This window comes from Mya arenaria, chromosome 3, assembly GCF_026914265.1.
Source record: "Mya arenaria isolate MELC-2E11 chromosome 3, ASM2691426v1".
NCBI classification, from domain to species: Eukaryota; Metazoa; Mollusca; class Bivalvia; order Myida; family Myidae; genus Mya; species Mya arenaria.
The window spans coordinates 81,521,972-81,540,604 of NC_069124.1; the positions used below are offsets into that span (position 1 = coordinate 81,521,972).

General features: G+C 41.4%; 1 protein-coding gene and 1 long non-coding RNA gene across 2 annotated transcripts; one reads left to right on the forward strand and one right to left on the reverse strand.

The window, feature by feature from the left end:
- Positions 1-257: 257 nt before the first annotated feature.
- Positions 258-16,256, reverse strand: LOC128226319 (neuronal acetylcholine receptor subunit alpha-7-like). The gene is made up of 8 exons (XM_052936203.1): positions 16,149-16,256; positions 15,896-15,940; positions 6,101-6,207; positions 5,735-5,874; positions 3,638-3,751; positions 1,827-2,108; positions 1,450-1,643; positions 258-985 (listed from the first exon to the last, which is right to left on the reverse strand). Exons 1-8 carry the CDS (start codon positions 16,254-16,256, stop codon positions 572-574), a joined length of 1,404 nt encoding a protein of 467 aa, XP_052792163.1. The 3' UTR covers positions 258-571.
- LOC128225604 (uncharacterized) lies at positions 13,076-15,563 on the forward strand. Its single transcript, XR_008259663.1, has 3 exons — positions 13,076-13,158; positions 13,823-14,411; positions 14,636-15,563. It is a non-coding gene; the product is annotated as an uncharacterized LOC128225604 (long non-coding RNA).
- Positions 16,257-18,633: the final 2,377 nt, after the last annotated feature.

Sequence of the window (18,633 nt, forward strand, 5' to 3'; positions counted from 1 at the left end):
TCACCTAGGACGTCATCGGATGTTTTGCCACTGACCAGTAGATGATCACTTTTGTTTAAAGTTCAGTAGGTCAAAAGTAATGGTCATGGAAAACAGTATTATGAACACTTTTGTAACACAACAACTAAAGAAGGCTTGTCATAGGACAAACGTCAGTTGTAGGTTGCCCTTTTTCTTAAAAATCCCTCATCTTTATTCTGTCTGCCACATGTTTCTGGCAATGTGGCGCATACTGCTTGACAAATGTTACTTGTTATAATACAGAAGCTGTTAATTGACCGTGTATAACGAACGCTCATCAATGCTCATATTTCTGAATAAACAGGAACGCTTTGGTGGTAAAGTACAAATTGCTTTAAATTAAGTACAATTTGTAGAGTAAATATTTAACTAGCTCATTTTTCTGTTTCTTTTTTTATTTGAGAATTCTCTGATGACAGGACCTTTGATTTTATGATTAAATTGAATAATTGTGCACTTATCGCGATGACTCTGAGGAACAATTTATTATAACAGGCTGCAGGCTCTATGCAAATGGGAAATTAATCAGAAAGTTGATGGAAAATGAAAACTATTCCATGTGCAGATGCATAACATCAGGGTCAGCGGAAGTTATCCTGACGAGAATCAAAGCGGAAGTCCCGAACTGGAAGAGAAAGAAGAGCACCATGAATATGCGGTCCAAGACTTGCGCCAACTTCCGCCACTCGTCCATGCCCAGCGACTCTCGCCGCCTCTCCTCCATGTGATCTTGGATCTTATCCAAACAGTCTAGTTGCTTCTTAAGTAGAGACATCACCTCCGTTGATGTGTCGAAATCTAATTTGACGTCCTTGAGGTCGGCCATTTTGTCGCCACTGTGGTCGGAGAGGACTGACGTCATGGCGGTGCGGTACCCGGCGTCTATGGGGCCGTTGTGGTTGGAATCTTCGTCTATGGTCGACCGTCCGGGAAAACCTGGGTTATCATACGCCTTTGCTAACTTCTGCAAAGAATTATTTTTAGACATATTTCGGGTACTAGTATTTAAGTAAATTATATATATAAAACATATTTAACATCTAAAAGCATAATGAAAGCGACACATTGGAAGAGAAAATCTGGTTGTTATATAAGTAAAACCGGTGTCGAGTTAGTGTGAGACAAATTTTCCAAATGCATATTGGCTGTAGTCTTGACTTTTGACAGATTGAATCCTAAAACAATATGGGTTATTCCATGGTCTAGAACAAGTAACCCGTGAGTGAAGTTTCATGGTCCTTAGTCAATCCGATGTCGAGTTATTGTGTGGACAAAAGGCGCCATCTACTTAAAAGAGCAACACACCAATGAAGTTTCATGGTCCTAGGTGTTGTGCGGTCTTCGATCCAACGGACCACCAAACCGACCGATATTTGTAAATGTATATGCCCTTTTTTCTTATTATTAAATGTAAAACCAGCATGCTACCTTCATATCATCGCACTTCGTAAGTTTGTCAGTTTTTTTAACAAGAAGGATCCTGCCGAAACAATCGAGGAAGACGAGTCGCACCCAGGGCGGCAACCGCTTCCCGAACTGCCCCTTGAAGTGCAGATTTAGTACCGTGACCGTCATCAGGCACGACAGAGACACCAGACCCATTGCGCACGCGAAATACACGCCTGGATATGGATTGAATAGTTTTGGTGCGCTAAATTAAAATGCTAAGATTATTAAGTGAGAACAAAACAGGGTGAAATGTTTGAAATGCAATATAGCAAATTGTTTTATGGAGTTCAATACGTTGATCATAGTCAAATTGTACCAGGCTTTATCCTGTCATATAGATGTGATAAAACATTGACCTATGTAAGGGAAGGTCTCCGAGTCCGCCGGCATGGTCTCCGACACCACGAGTAGAAAGACAGCCAGGGAGAGGAGCACAGTGATCTCAAGGGAGACCTTCTCTCCAGCGTCCGGCGGCAACAGGAAGCCGAGGAACGCCATCGTGGAGATGAGCGTGCACGGAAATATCAGGTTCAGCACATAAAATAGCGGCTTCCGGCGCATCTGCACATAGAACCTAACGTCGGGGTACGGCTCCGGGCAACACTGGTATATGATCTCCTTCCGCTCAGTTGGTACACCTTAAGCACGGACGAAACATGCAGTATTGTTGATTCTTAACGAAATAACAATGTGTCACGTACAACTTATTTTACCATCAATGGTCTATCAATGTGATAAAACAAGAGAGCCCAAAGGGACTCAGATCGCTCACCTGGTCCATGTAGCTCAAGCCAGGGCATTTATAGGGTGTTTACAAGATCTCCCCATGGTTTGGGCTATTGTCCTACGTTTTCACTCGACAAAACATATACATGTACTAATATCCAAACTTGACCTGTATTTGATAAAAGCAATCGTGTTCATGCTTCGATCGAATTTTAACCTTTTATATACTTCACCATATTATTATGATGATTGGAATTGGGATGGGTGCTAGAGTGTAAACATATTGAAAAAAGCATTCTCGGAAAAGTCAAGGACAATTTCTCCATTTCTTTAAATGAAGGGCACACAACTGAAGACCTACTTTTCCCAGTTCGCCCATTATCAAACTATACCGATATAAAGTACGAAACAGAACAGAACCTATAACTTATTCAGACTTGTACAAGGTACATCGTCTTCGTAACTGTAAAAACTATAGGATTGGTGAAGGAATGAAAGTGCTAGATTATAAACAGTTCAAATATGTGGGGTTTCTTTTGCATAAATTAAGCGCACTTTACTCCTGAACTTCTTATCCGATTTGGCCTATAATATTATTTGACCGTGATCAAATGGTCAAACATATAATTTCAAATATGTTAGGGTTTGTGAATACATGAAGTTGTAGATAGTAAACAAAGTAAAATATGTGTTTCTTACAAACTAAAGGTACATAACTCTTTTGTTCAGATTTGGCTCATAATCGAAATTCGCCCAGAACTTATGGTCGTACATTTTATTCTAAATATAATTAGAGATTATGGAGAAATGAAAGTGAGAGTGAAAAAAAATCAAGATTTAATATGCCATTTGTTTCAAATTCAAAGGCACATAACTCTTGACTTTCTAATATATTCCCCCCTTATTTAAAAAAAATAAAATAATAATAAAATAAATAAATAATGCCATGGTCATACATATCACATCTTAATATGATTAGAATCGGTGAATTATTGAAGGTGTCGTTGTAAACAATGTTAGATATGGCATGCTTTTTTAAAATAAATAAAGAGCTCTAATTCTAAGGGTCAGTTTTACCAATACACAAACTTGACCGAGATCTGAAGGTCATACATTTCCATTCTTTATATGATTAGAATTCGTGAATGACTGAAGGTGCAATAGTGATAAGAAAGTAAAATATAACTGTTGATCGTCTGTTCAGACATAGCCCACTATCAAACTTCACCGAGAATCCATTGTTTCCGAGTATGAATAACATTGGCTCAGATATATCGATGCTAGAACGTTAACACACTTATTGTTGACGGCTGGCGACGAGCAACGGAAAAACGATGATCACAAATGTTCTCCTTTGACCTTTACGTGGTTCAAGTGAAACGAAAATGAACGAACATTTCGACTAAATTAATATCTTTCGTTTAAACAAAAGTAAATATACCTATGATATCCCATTCGCCGTTAGCTACAAACGAAGAGGTGTCGGCCGCCGGGTTCTTTCTTGTCAAGTTGAGGTCCCAGCCATGGTATGACCATGAACCAAACTGCAGTTTACCTGAAATAGGATGAATTCAGCATTTAAATCTGTAAACTTCTTCGCTACTCGATGTAAGTATGTATCACACTTCTTTCACGTTTTTGATTCACAAATACATTAATATTAGTTATTAGACGCACGCACGCACGCTCATACACACGTACACACGTACGCACGCACGTATGTACGCACACACGCACGCACGCACACGTATACTTATGGTTAAACTGTATAGAACAGTTAAATGCATTAATATTGAAGCTTAAAGAAAATCAAAGAGCTGAAAGTACTGATAGACTAGTGCTACTAGGGTAACTGGAGGAGCGGGGAACCCTCCGTAGAATTGTTTTGAATTTTGAACGCCCCACATACAGACTAATAACAATTTATGTACACGTCTAATGATCCCAAATAATCCTTTTTATATGAGATCGATTTGGATGTTAGTTTGGCTCGCACATGTATATCACGGAAATAATATGAAAATGTATTCTGCTGATTACGTTTCAGAGTACGTTTGAATACCGTACGTACTGCTTATTATCACACTACTCAACAAATCGTTGGTTTGAGTGGTTAAAAATCCAAAACATTATCGTTTCCATGGACACAGACCAGAAGACAGCAAATTTCACACTATAACAATAAATGTTTTGGCCGATGGCAAAAAATCGACATATTTGTGCGGTAATTGTCCATTCCGTTACTATTACACAGTCCATACAATCTTTTTGTTGTGTATTACTCCCAGTGTTAACGCATATAATCTGCATTTTTCCCCAATCTGTCTGCGGTCTTCAAATCTGCGACATTCTATTCCTCTGTTATCTGCATTTTAATATGAATCCCACCTGCTAAAATATAATCGTTACGTTTCTTTTTTCAATGCGGAAATATGCACAGACACTGAAAAAATATGGCGAAAGTTGGGAATGAACCTGTTTTGACAGTTCCCTGCAAATTGTATAACAGCGTCGTGAACGCTCGGTCGTTCCTTCAACGGTAACTATAAGGTTATTGCTGGGTATTTGTGACATACGATTTCATTGGAAGAAGAGCTGTGTGAAGTTAGCTAAACATACGACATTGGACATTGGACATTCAAAATCGAATGTTGTGCTGGCACGACATTGGACATTGGACATTCAAAAGTGAAAGTCGTGCTAGCACGACATTGGACATTGGACATTCAAAATCGAATGTTGTGCTGGCACGACATTGGACATTGGATATTCAAAAGTGAATGTTGTGCTGGCACGACATTGGACATTGGACATTCAAACGTGAAAGTCGTGCTAGCACGACATTGGACATTGGACATTCAAAATCGAATGTTGTGCTGGCACGACATTGGACATTGGACATTCAAAAGTGAAAGTCGTGCTAGCACGGCATTGGACATTGGACATTCAAAATCGAATGTTGTGCTGGCACGACATTGGACATTGGACATTCAAAAGTGAAAGTCGTGCTAGCACGACATTGGACATTGGACATTCATAATCGAATGTTGTGCTGGCACGACATTGGACATTGGACATTCAAAAGTGAATGTTCTGCTGGCACGACATTGGACATTGGACATTCAAAAGTGAAAGTCGTGCTAGCACGACATTGGACATTGGACATTCAAAAGATTTTGAATGTCCAATGTCCAATGTCGTATGTTTAGCTAACTTCACACAGCTTGGAAGAAGAGTTGTCTTTTTCTGCCTCATGCATATGCATTGAAACGAGATTTTGTCATTCAGTTTTACCGAATCAAGTACTATGGTTGCCGAATGATATATAAGTAACACGTAAAGCCTTTAAGGGGTAAGGGTGGTCTAGTGGTATAGGTGTCCGCTTGTTACTCGATATATTATAAGTTAATTAGTGCCCATCCAGTGTCACATTTTACAGGCTTCGTTAAGTTGACACGAGTGAAATGATTTGCGTGTAATAACTGTAAAATATTTAAGTGATAGCATACTGACATAACTGTATGTTTACTATACTCACAGACTTGCGTGTCAAATGGGAAGTAGGTGACGTCCACCTTACAGAGACTACGGATGACGGACGGAAAGTTGTAGTAGACGTCTCCGTTTGGGTATATGTTAGGTCGGTATTGCTGCAGGCCGCCTAGCACATTCTTGGCACTTCCAGGATGTCAGGAAGTGAAAGAGAAGGTGAGATAGTTGTCAGGTGATTCTACTTGTCAGTTAAAGGTGTAAGTAATGCGACAACCATGTACAGTTATCAAATTAACCGAGCAATAATCATTATTTGTGGTAATATCCAATTTTGAGAAAATAATTGTTGTGGTATCAATGACCACATTGCGCAATTTAACCCAAACTTTCATTTGAAAAAACATATACCTACTTATCATAGAGCGTGATGTCCGGTACCCAAACTCTATGGTAAGGCACGGCGATGTTCTTGATCCCCGTCTCTGTTGCGTTCCATGTCAACTGACAGTCGTTCCAAACCTTGAAGTAAAAGAAGAACATATACGTAAATTAACCTATAGTGGCCAAACCGTGTATAGGTAGCTGAGTGGGGCCTAGCGGTGTAGAGTTAGGTGACTGGAGCCTAGCGGGATAGAGTTAGATGACTGGGGTCTAGCGGTGTAAGCGGTGTAGAGTTAGGTGACTTGGGTCTAGCGATGTAGAGTAAGATGACTGGGGGGGGGGGGCGCCTAGCGGTGTAGAGTAAGGTGACGGGGGGGGGGGGCCGCCTAGCGGTGTAGAGTTAGGCGACTGGGGCCTGGCGGGGTAGAGTGAGGCGACTGGGGCCTGGCGGGGTAGAGTGAGGCGACTGGGGCCTGGCGGGGTAGAGTAAGGCGACTGGGGCCTAGTGGTGTAGAATTAGGCGACTGGGGCCTAGTGGTGTAGAGTTAGGTGACTGGGGTTTAGTAATGTAGAGTTAGGCGACTGAGACCTAGTGGTGTAGAGTTAGGCGACCGGGGCCTAGTGGTGTAGAGTTAGGCGACTGGGGCCTAGCGGTGTAGAGTTAGGCGACTGGGGCCTAGTGGTGTAGAGTTAGGCTTCTGGGACCTAGTGGTGTAGAGTTAGGCGACTGGGGCCTAGTTTTGTAGAGTAAGGCGACTGGGGCCTAGTGGTGTAGAGTAAGGCGACTGGGGCCAAGTGGTGTAGAGTTAGGTGTAGAGTTAGGCGACTGGGGCCCAGTTGCGTAGAGTAAGGAGACTGGGGTCTAGCGGTGTAAGCGGTGTAGAGTAAGGCGACAGGGGCCTAATGGTGTAGAGTTAGGCGACTATTGCCTAGTGGTGTATAGTTAGGAGACTGGGGCCTAGTGGTGTAGAGTTAGGAGACTGGGGCTTAGTGGTGTATAGTTAGGCGACTGGGGTCTAGTGGTGTAGAGTTAGGCGACTGGGGCCTAGTGGTGTAGAGGTAGGCGACTGGGGCCTAGTGATGTAGAATTTGGCGACTAGGGCCTAGTGGCGTAGCGCTAGGAGACTGGGGTCTAGCGGCTGATACCTAGTGGTGTGGAGTTAGTCGACTAGGGCCTCGTGGTGTAGAGTAAGGCGACTGGGACCTAGCGGTGTAGAGTAAGGAGACTGGGGCCTAGTGGTGTAGAGTTAGGCGACTGGGGCCTAGTGGTGTAGAGTTAGGTGACTGGGGCTTAATTATGTAGAGTTGGGCGACTGAGACCTAGTGGTGTAGAGTTAGGCGACCGGGGCCTAGTGGTGTAGAGTTAGGCGACTGGGGCCTAGCGGTGTAGAGTTAGGCGACTGGGGCCTAGTGGTGTAGAGTTAGGCTTCTGGGACCTAGTTGTGTAGAGTTAGGTGACTGGGGCCTAGTTTTGTAGAGTTAGGCGACTGGGGCCTAGTGGTGTAGAGTAAGGAGACTGGGGCCAAGTGGTGTAGAGTTAGGTGTAGAGTTAGGCGACTGGGGCCCAGTGGCGTAGAGTAAGGAGACTGGGGTCTGGCGGTGTAAGCGGTGTAGAGTAAGGCGACAGGGGCCTAGTAGTGTAGAGTTAGGCAACTGTTGCCTAGTGGTGTATAGTTAGGAGACTGGGGCCTAGTGGTGTAGAGTTAGGAGACTGGGGCCTAGTGGTGTAGAGTTAGGAGACTGGGGCCCAGTGGCGTAGAGTAAGGAGACTGGGGTCTGGCGGTGTAAGCGGTGTAGAGTAAGGCGACAGGGGCCTAGTAGTGTATAGTTAGGCAACTGTTGCCTAGTGGTGTATAGTTAGGAGACTGGGGCCTAGTGGTGTAGAGTTAGGAGACTGGGGCCTAGTTTTGTAGAGTTAGGCGACTGGGGCCTAGTGGTGTAGAGTAAGGAGACTGGGGCCAAGTGATGTAGAGTTAGGTGTAGAGTTAGGCGACTGGGGCCCAGTGGCGTAGAGTAAGGAGACTGGGGTCTGGCGGTGTAAGCGGTGTAGAGTAAGGCGACAGGGGCCTAGTAGTGTAGAGTTAGGCGACTGTTGCCTAGTGGTGTATTGTTAGGAGACTGGGGCCTAGTGGTGTAGAGTTAGGAGACTGGGGCCTAGTGGTGTATAGTTAGGCGACTGGGGCTTAGTGGTGTAGAGTAAGGCGACTGGGGCCAAGTGGTGTAGAGTTAGGTGTAGAGTTAGGCGACTGGGGCCCAGTGGCGTAGAGTAAGGCGACAGGGGCCTAGTAGTGTAGAGTTAGGCGACTGTTGCCTAGTGGTGTATAGTTAGGAGACTGGGGCCTAGTGGTGTAGAGTTAGGAGACTGTTGCCTAGTGGTGTATAGTTAGGCGACTGGGGCCTAGTGGTGTAGAGTTAGGCGACTGGTGCCTAGTGGTGTAGAGGTAGGCGACTGGGGCCTAGTGGTGTAGAATTTGGCGTCTAGGGCCTAGTGGCGTAGCGCTAGGGACTGGGGTCTAGCGGTGAAAGCGGTGTAGAGTAAGGCGACTTGGGCCTAGTGTTGTAGAGTTAGGCGACTGGGACCTAGTGGTGTAGAATGAGGCGTCTGGGGCTTAGCGATGTAAAGTTAGGTAAGTTGGGCCCTAGCTGGGTAGATTTAAGCGTGTGAGGGCTTAGCTGTGTAGAGTAAGGCGACTGGGGCCTAGCGGTGTAGAGTTAGGTGACTGGGGCAAAGTGGTGTAGAGTTAGGCGATTGGGGGTTGGTGGTGTAGATTTAGGCGACTGGGGCCTAGTGGTGTAGAGTTAAGCGACTGGGGCCTAGCTGTGTATAGTAAGGCGACTGGGGCCTAGTGGTGTAGACTTACGAGACTGGGTCCTAGTGGTGTAGAGTTAGGGGACTGGGGCCTAGTGGTGCAGAGTTTGTTGACTGGGGCCTAGTGGTGTAGAAGTAGGCGACTGGGGTATAGCTGTGTAGAGTAAGGAGACTGGGGTCTAGAGGTGTAGAGTTAGGAGACTGGGGCCTAGCGGTGTAGAGTTAGACGACTGGGGCCTAACGGTGTAGAGTTGGGCGACTGGGACCTAACGGTGTAGAGTAAGGTGACTGGGGCCTAGTGGTGTAGAGTTAGGAGACTAGGGTCTAGTGGTGTAGAGTTAGGAAACTAAGGTCTAGTGGTGTAGAGTTGGGCGACAGGGACCTAGTGGTGTAGAGTTAGGAGACTAGGGTCTAGTGGTGTAGAGTTGGGCGACTGGGGCCTAGTGGTGTAGAGTAAGGAGACTGGGGCCTAGTGGTGTAGAGTTAGGAGACTAGGGTCTAGTGGTGTAGAGTTGGGCGACTGGGACCTAGTGGCGTAGAGTTATGACAAGGGGGCCTAGCGTCGTTGAGTTTGGCTTCAGGGGCCTAGTGGTGTAGAGTTAGGAGACTGGGGCCTAGTTGTGTAGAGTTAGAAGATTTCGGCCTAGTGGTGTAGAGTTGGGCGACTGGGGCCTAGTGGCGTAGAGTTATGAGACTGGGGCCTAGCGTCGTTGAGTTTGGCTTCAGGGGCCTAGTGGTGTAGAGTTAGGCGACTGGGGCCTAGTGGTGTAGAGTTAGGCGACTGGGGCCTAGCGGTGTAAAGTAAGGCGAGTGGGACCCTAACGGTGTAGATTAAATCGTGTGAGGGCTAAGCTGTGTAGAGTAAGGTGACTGGGGCTTAGCGGTGTAGAGTTTGGCGACTTGGGCCTAGCGGTGTAGAGTTAGGTGACTGAGGCCTAGTGGTGTAGACGACCGGGGCCTAGTGGCGTACAGTTAGGCGATTGGGGTCTAGCTGTGTAAGCGGTGTAGAGTTAGGCGACTGGGGCCAAGTGGTGTAGAATAAGGCGACTGGGGCCTAGTGGTGTAGAGTTAGGCGACTGGGGTCTAGTGGTGTAGAGGTAGGGGACTGGTTGGGTGCCATTATAGCGCTGGGAGACTTAGGCCCACAGGTGTAGAGTTAGGCACTCTAGTGTTGTCGAGATAGAGTAAGGCGATTGGGGCCAAGTGGTTTAGTATCATGCGACTCGAGGGCTAGCATTATAGAGACTTAGGCCTAGCTGTGTAGAGTTAGGCGACCGGGTCCTAGTGGTGTAGTGTAGGGCGAGTTGGGTCCAGTTGTGTAGAATTAGGCGACGAGGAGATTAGCATTATAGAATTAGGAGACTTGGGTCTAGAGGTGTAGAGTTAGGCGACCGCATCCTAGTGGTTTAGTGTAGGGCGAGTTGGGTCCGGTTATGAAGAATTAGATGACGAGGAGACTAGCATTATAGAATTAAGAAACTTGGGCCAAGCTGTGTAGAGTAAGGTGACCGGGTCCTATTGGTGTAGTGTCGGGTGAGTTGGGTCCGGTTGTGTAGAATTCGGCGACGAGGAGACTAGCATTATAGAGTTAGGAGACTTAGGCCTAGCTGTGTAGAGTGAGGCGACCGGGTCCTAGTGGTGTAGTGTCGGGCGAGTTGGGTACGTTTGTGTTGAATTAGGCGACGAGGAGACTAGCATTATAGAGTTAGGAGACTTAGGCCTAGCTGTGTAGAGTAAGGCGACTGGGGCCTACCCATTGAAGAGTTAGACTGACTACTGGGGCCTACCCATTGAAGAGTTAGACTGACTACTGGGGCCTACCCATTGAAGAGTTAGACTGACTACTGGGGCCTACCCATTGAAGAGTTAGACTGACTACTGGGGCCTAGCAGTGCAGAGTTAGACTGACTTCTGGGGCCTAGCAGTGCAGAGTTAGACTGACTTCTGGGGCCTAGCAGTGCAGAGTTAGACTGACCACTGGGGCCTAGCAGTGCAGAGTTAGACTGACTACTGGGGCCTAGCAGTGCAGAGTTAGACTGACCACTGGGGCCTAGCAGTGCAGAGTTAGACTGACCACTGGGGCCTAGCAGTGCAGAGTTAGACTTCTGGGTGTCTAGCAGTATAGAGTGCGGCAACTGAGGACTTATGGTGTAGAATTAGGCGACTGGAGGGGTGAGGGTCGGGGTCTGGCAACATTGAGTTATCAGACTTAGGCCTAGGAAAGTTTATTTGCTATCAGACCACCGACCCATAACACTATACAGACAAACAGAATACATATACAATTTTGTGCAACAGTATAATGAATTTCAAGTCGCCTAACTCTACACCACAAGTGCGCCATAATACCGCTGATATTATTTTACACAAGAATGCATTGAAATAAATGCGTTTATTCCGTGCATCAAGTGATAAATCTAAATTATGCCGCTTTAATAAAGTGTTGTTGTTTTGTAGAGCGTTTGAGACAAATGCCATGTCAGCCATTACAAGACACGCGTGTTTGCAACTATGTAAACGCATGGGCTTCTTCATAAATTATATTACAGTCAATTTACTAATTTGCACACGAACTAGCATTGATTTCCAGTGTTTCACGATCTGCAACACCATATATTGGAAGGATGAATATACAACGTTAGAAATAATTACGTATCTCGAAATAAAACTAAAACTAGTTGAACGTAACCACTATGTGTTCGCTAAAGTGACTACGAGAACAAACAGTGCGGTGATATGTAAGCAAGAAAGCAGATCAAGTAGATCCAGCATGTTCTGCAAGTCTCTAAATCGCAAACCATCCAGCTTCCAAACCTATAAAGAAGGAAAGTAACCAATGGTCTAAGATGGTATAACCATGTTTTGATTCACTGGCATGCATGTGTTTAAAAAAGTAAACACTGTAACACTGAGTCGTCATATCCGACTTTGGTGTAATTTTCCCTCCAAGTGAAAGCTAGTGGTTAGTTGCAAAAACGCACATCAGCGATATACTATTAACGGATGATCTTATAACGAAACGTTACCGTCATTTCCATGATCGTCAAATTCCTGACTGTTTTTTTGTCATTGATTCAATCACAACTTGCAAAAAAAAATTCAAGGCCCGTTAAAAAAGAATAATGATAATAATTTGCCATGTTTATCGAAACACGCCATACAATTGCAAGAAATGTTTATGTCAATGCCATTCTACCTAAGATTTAACAGGATCGTATTTTCTAAATACTCATACATTCTATTCGACTTATTGTAAATACATGAGAACATCCACACGTGCTGTCTCCAGGTCTTGTTTCTCCCAAATGGTTCCAGTGATTGTTATATGTAGATATAATGCTTTTTTGGTTTAAACAATCTTTATTTCAAAATAACATTTACGGTTTCACACCTCATGAGCTCACATTATATTTTATTATAAATGTATCACGACTTTTGTGGCATTCGTATAGGTATTTATTTTTGGAAGAAGATATTATTACTACCTGAATTGTACGAGGAATTCACTAAAGTGTGCTGAACACTAGATGCCAAGGAGCATAGCTCAGGTACGACTTATTTAAGCTTCTTTTTTATATGACGAACATTTTAGAAGTATATTGACGTCATCGTAGCACGCCATTTTACTTCTATTGATACTAAAGTTTTGACAATACTATCATAATACTATGGGGCAACTCGTCATCCAATTACTTCACATATTACAATTAGATATAATTCAATAAGGCCTTTTTTATTTGATTCTATGTTTTACGAACACCGCCGCTCAAAAAAACTCATTTTTGAAATAAAAATAAAATTGTGATTTCTGGATTTTTTTATTTCCGCCGATGAAACTTTATCGCGGCAAATCATAAAAAGCAGAGGACATCGCAATAGCTGTAAAAATATTGGTGTAAACATTTCTGAAAAAGTTTAAGCCAATGAAAAACATTCATCGGATTTGCAGGCTGGTGATAAAAACCTGGTATCCGGTACCTGGAATCCCCCGGTATCCGGTATCACTGTCTGATACCGAATTATGTTGATATCGAGGTTTATATCAGATGATAAATCCAAGTATCCACGGTCCGTTATTAATTGCTTTTTTACAACCAATGCATACTTTAAATAACACGGTATCAACATAATCCGGTATCATAAACTGTGATAACGGCTTTTCTCGATATCGATACCTGGTACCGGGTTTTAATTCACCCGGATAATCCTTTGTGGCAGGGTGACTTCCGGTTTATTTCCGGGTTATAACAGCGATAAATATGGACTAATTATCGTTCCAGGTTATTTATTTATTTTTATTAGATTTGTCATTTAAATGAGTTTATATTACATTATTGTGATATAATTTGAATGTCATGAGCTTTAAATCGCTTGACTGTTTACCTGGACAGTTTAGTTCTTGTGGGTGGGGTAGATGGTTCAGAAAAGACTGCAGTTACTATTCTTATTGGAGTATTATTAATAACAAAACAATATCATCTATTCTAAAACATTTGTTTTGAAAATTAACACAAATAATACATTAGGCTGTTTTACTATCTGACAGTGATAATCTATAATGAGGAATCTGTATGTTCATTACCAGGTACAGTATAACTATGTAATAGTCTTATGAATGAACATATATAAATCATCATCAATATAAATTATGATATTTATACTGCTCTGTGTGTTTTATTACTATGTAATAAAAGAATTACTTAGAAAGAGTAATTATGTTATGCTGTCACCTTTGTAGTGTTCTCAGCTTCTGAATGATACTAGTTACTACATGTGGTAAGTTATGTTTAAACATTATGATGGCCACCGGACTAGTCACATACACGCAGGCCTGGAATTAAATCGGAGTCCAGATTGTCTTAAAACCCATCCATAAATAAGTCTGAGAGTAACTAATTTTTTTATAAAAAATATACTTTTAGTTTTCCATTCCTTTCTTTACAGATATGATATGCAGATGTTATCTACTGAGACCATCACTTTCAATGAAGAACATCACTACAATCGGTTGGGCTGCTAGATTGGTAGCAATATGATTGTAGCCCAGTGAGATTTTAGTGGTTTACAACCTATCACTTACCATTGACCAATTATCTCCCTTTTTGTAAATTGACCACTTACTCCAAAACCAGTTTTGGTTGGACAAAGCTATTTTTAGAAAAAACCAGTTTGATGAGAGCCTTTGTCCAGAACAGGTCATTGTGGCAGACATGTTTGTTTTAAGAAGTTTTAAATAAGGATCTTGGATCATTTTATATTTGGTATGTATTCACTTATGATTTGATATTATCATAAATGATAACCATTGTGTTGCATTTATTCTGAATTTGTGTTTTGGACAATTCCAAGTAAATTACATATTTTCTTGAGATGGTTGAAATGGCAGTTACTTTGACACCCAGTTTTGTGCATGATTTGTTTATGCAATGATTAACTTGCAGACCATAACAGCACTGTGAGAGATGTATGACAATGAGAGCTAGAGATGTTGCTGTGCTGAGTTGTTGTTGATGGCACTTGATTCCATAAATCTGTAAGTAGGCAATGTGTATTGTATTGTGTGATATGAATTGTTTTCTGAATCATGTTTTATTGTTTTATCCATATTTATGTTAACTGGCCACTAGACACATAAATACAGTATTATGAGACTATTGAATATAAGGATGTGTAATAACTGTTATCAAATAACAACAGTAAGATATGTAAAGTATTATAGTTCTCATTTATTTATTATTGTATATTGTCTATTTTCAGTGTGTTGACATATTCGACTACGACTATTAGAGTATTAGACTATTCGAGTGTTTGATTACTGTTATACCATGCACGTATTGATTGGACATTAAAGATATGTGAACCCTTGACACCTTGTGTGACTTTTCCCCTTATAAGTAACAATACATATAAGTGTGGTGGGACACCAAAGGTTATATGATGTAAGCTAGTGCCTCTTGAAACACTATTGTTGGTTGGGCATCTATTGCTTACTGGGCCTAAAAACAAAATGTTTGGTTAGGGTTACATCCTTTTCAAAAATAGGTATGGTAGGTAGGCTTTTTTTTTATTAGGCTTTATAATAGAATGTCATTTTCATCATTGGAAAATGGTGTTAAAGTTATCTTCTATATAAGCAATTAAGGTTTTAAACTACTTATTGAAAAGCAAAAAAAATAAAATGGTAGGGTCGGCGCCTATTCCGTAGGTAGGGTCGGGTAACCCGAACCAAATGTATTTTTTTTAGGCCCTGGACCGCTATATTGGATGGACCATACGTGTTGGTTGAACAACAGTTACTATAAATGGTTGGACCGGAAGTGTTGGTTGGACCACCAGAGTTGTTTGGACTGCTTGTTGGACAGAATGTGTGATGGACAACTAGTATTATTTGAATCACTGTTGGATAGACAGCTTTTGTTTTATCAGACAGCTATAATCAGTTGATTTACAAGTTCCTGGATCGCTAGTTCCTGGTGGATAAATATTCCATGTACAGAAGGAAACAAAAAGGTTCTTTTGCTAACTGTAACAATGACATGGTTGGTGAATTGGTATCAGACAATTTGCAGCCAAGACAACACAGTGAAATGATAGCCGATTCCTTAAACTCTAAATGGCAAATCATAGAGAATACATCATAGCTTTTGCTTTTCTGTGTTTTTTTTTCCCCGATCAAAAAATAAAATTCCAGAAATGTAATTTTATTTTTATTTTTATTTCCTCCTCCTACGACACTTCACAACTCTGGCCGTTCGTAAAACATATAATTAAAAAAAAGGCCTAACCTAAAAAATGACAGTAGGCTAGCTCTAGTGGTCGAGTCACAGGGCTTGCGTGGTGTCAAAGTATTGTACTGAAATGGTCTGAGTAGTACATGTATATCACAGCTATAAATCTCAACACCTTGGCAATTAATACAAACACTGCATACTGGGCACTTGTGAGAAAAATAAACATATCAATATTACTGGAGTGATTGTTTATTGTTTTATTGTTATACTGCTGGAGATAACTCACCATTCTGACCCACGTGTTCGTCTCTAGTATCTGCATAGGCTCATTCTGGAAAGCAGAAAAAGCAAAAACAACCGTGAAACATTTCAGAGATATGCCAAATCACAAATGCCATGGTTAAAGAGTTTCTGACACGTAAGCGTTTACGTGATACTTTGTTGTACAATAATAACCCGTTATACATTATAAGCAAACTAAACACGACCTAAAAGCTACATAATTATGAACCATTATATCTATACAATGATTTACTGACCAGTTCCACAATCTGCCGGACGGCGAGTCCGAGTTGAACCTGGACGGCGTCCCGAGGGTTACAGCGAGGCAGCACTTCGGGTGAGTAACCCTCGAACAACTCATCCATCAGGTCCTTAAGAGGAATGCACCATGTCGGCGGGACTGGTCGTGTAAATATAAAACGAACATACATTCAAATACATATCGACGTAATACAAAATAATGACCCACCCTCCCCAAATAGAATAATGACAGGACTTTTTTTTTGTAAACAGAACAATGAGCAACCCGTAAAGTAAAACGACCAGTAGACGTAGAAAATGACTCAACACACATAGAACACTGAGTTTCATAAATCTATGTAGAAAAGTGAATAAACATATTATATAAAAATCATATGGCAGCATGTGTGACATTGATATTGTCAACCCGAGAGCAGAATGTCACCCCAGGCGTTATGGGTAATGGGATTATAATAACTGAATTAAACTTATCTTTATTACAACTTTACCTGCTTTGTAATTGCAACACAACATCCCGGACGCGTATACAGTTCAAATATTAAAACTAAAAGCATATTTATTGTTCGGCGTCTCCATGGGATGAGGTTGAGTTTCTGTTCATGTTCTTAACTATGGTGATACATGTGTGTATCAAAATGCGCAATAGCTCAATCTCATTATATAGAATCAGATCCCCAGTACCCGCTTTACCACGCAACGCTGTGTTACATAACGGAATGAAATGAAGTGAACGTCACGATATGATTTTAATGAGATTGGCAATGGCTATGATGTCTAATTAATTTTGGCATGCAATATGAATAAACATTTCACATAATAAAGCATCAGGTCAAATGACACCGTCAGGACGACTTTCATGTGCACATTTGATATGTTTTACTTTTTTAAGAAATACATGTTATTAAAACATTTTTTTTTTTCAAAGTGATGTTTTCTTTGAATTCAGATTTCTTAATTTATACTAGTCTAGTATTGCATTCGAAACTTACAGGGCTACGCTCTATTTTACGTGCAATCACTAGTCTTCTTTCGGGTACATCTAGAATGAACATTTAACAATGTTCAAGTATTACAGCGTTCAAGGCATTTTGACTTAAGTATTAGTTTATTATTATTGCACAGGATAAAAATGGATGCAAAGTCGACATGCTCAAGAACCGTTCAATTTGATATCTGAACACGATTTTCGCACCTACATGTGATAAAAGAATATTGAGTTGAGTGCATGTTTTTTACAGTTTTGTTTTCCTATTTCGCAACATCTGAACATTTGTTTAAAGAGTATTTGGCAATAATTACCTTGCAAAGCCATGTTTCATTGGACATATTCAGTGTGTGTATACCACGCGATAAATTGCGTCATAAAAGCTACGTTGGAAGGCAATCTTTGCTTCGCTTGAGGACTTTAAACAAAGATAACTTTTCTATTTCTTTACCATTTTAAAATGAAACATCTCGCAGTCTACGCAGCTTACGGAGCCCCGCCTTCGGTCTTTTACCGGAGTTTGATTAAGTGTTTAGTATCTTAAAACACTTCGACAAACCTTTTCACAATACGGCCGTCTGACGGAGCACTGTCAAAACATTGTTTTGGAAACAGGGTTGTCGAAGTGTTTGATGATCCTAATCACCTTATCAAACTCCGGTAATAAAACAAAGGCGGGGCTCTTTAAGCGGCATAGACTGCCCTCTGTTTCATTTAAAATATTCGTTCAATTAATTCAGTTTAGTGATGACATTTTTGAAACACGACACGAATATTGTAAAGAAAGAAAATACATGTGTCATTCCCTCTATTAGCACGCTTAGCACAATTTAACAGTTTGTCCCGTTGTTGTATATTTCTCTTGAAAACATGACGACATAACTTATTTTTAGAGAAGCGTAGCAGGCAACATTTTCGACAGTCTGGTGTTACTGATGTGGTTGACTACACGGCTTTTACTCCTCTTTGAATATATATAGATTATAGCTTTCCCAACGAGATGCGATGACAGACATAATGCAAAATAACTTAAGAATAATTAAAGCAAATACTTGCTTATATCATTGACAGTAGTTAATGTATTTTTATAGTGCATCATCCCTTTGAAAGTACAATCCAATTTTACTGTAATTATTTGTTGCATGTAAACTTGAAAAACTTTGGTATTGTTTCGCCGTTTGCAACAAATGAATAATTATACTTGCCTGCAACTGTAATAAAAAACATCTTGAATAAGATAACAGCTAAATAAGTAAACAGTTAAGCATGTTATTGAAAAGTCTTTATTGATGAGCCATGAGTCAAGATTACGTGTATATCTGCAATTACTTGAATAGTGCATCAAATAAAATATAAAAATCGCAATATACATATTGACTGGACACGAGTAGTCACGTTCTGTCTTTAATTGAAACCGATAAAAGAATATTTAAAAAAAAATCTCATTATTTAGTAAATCGGATCTCGAATATCGCAACATACATCGTGATCCGTTT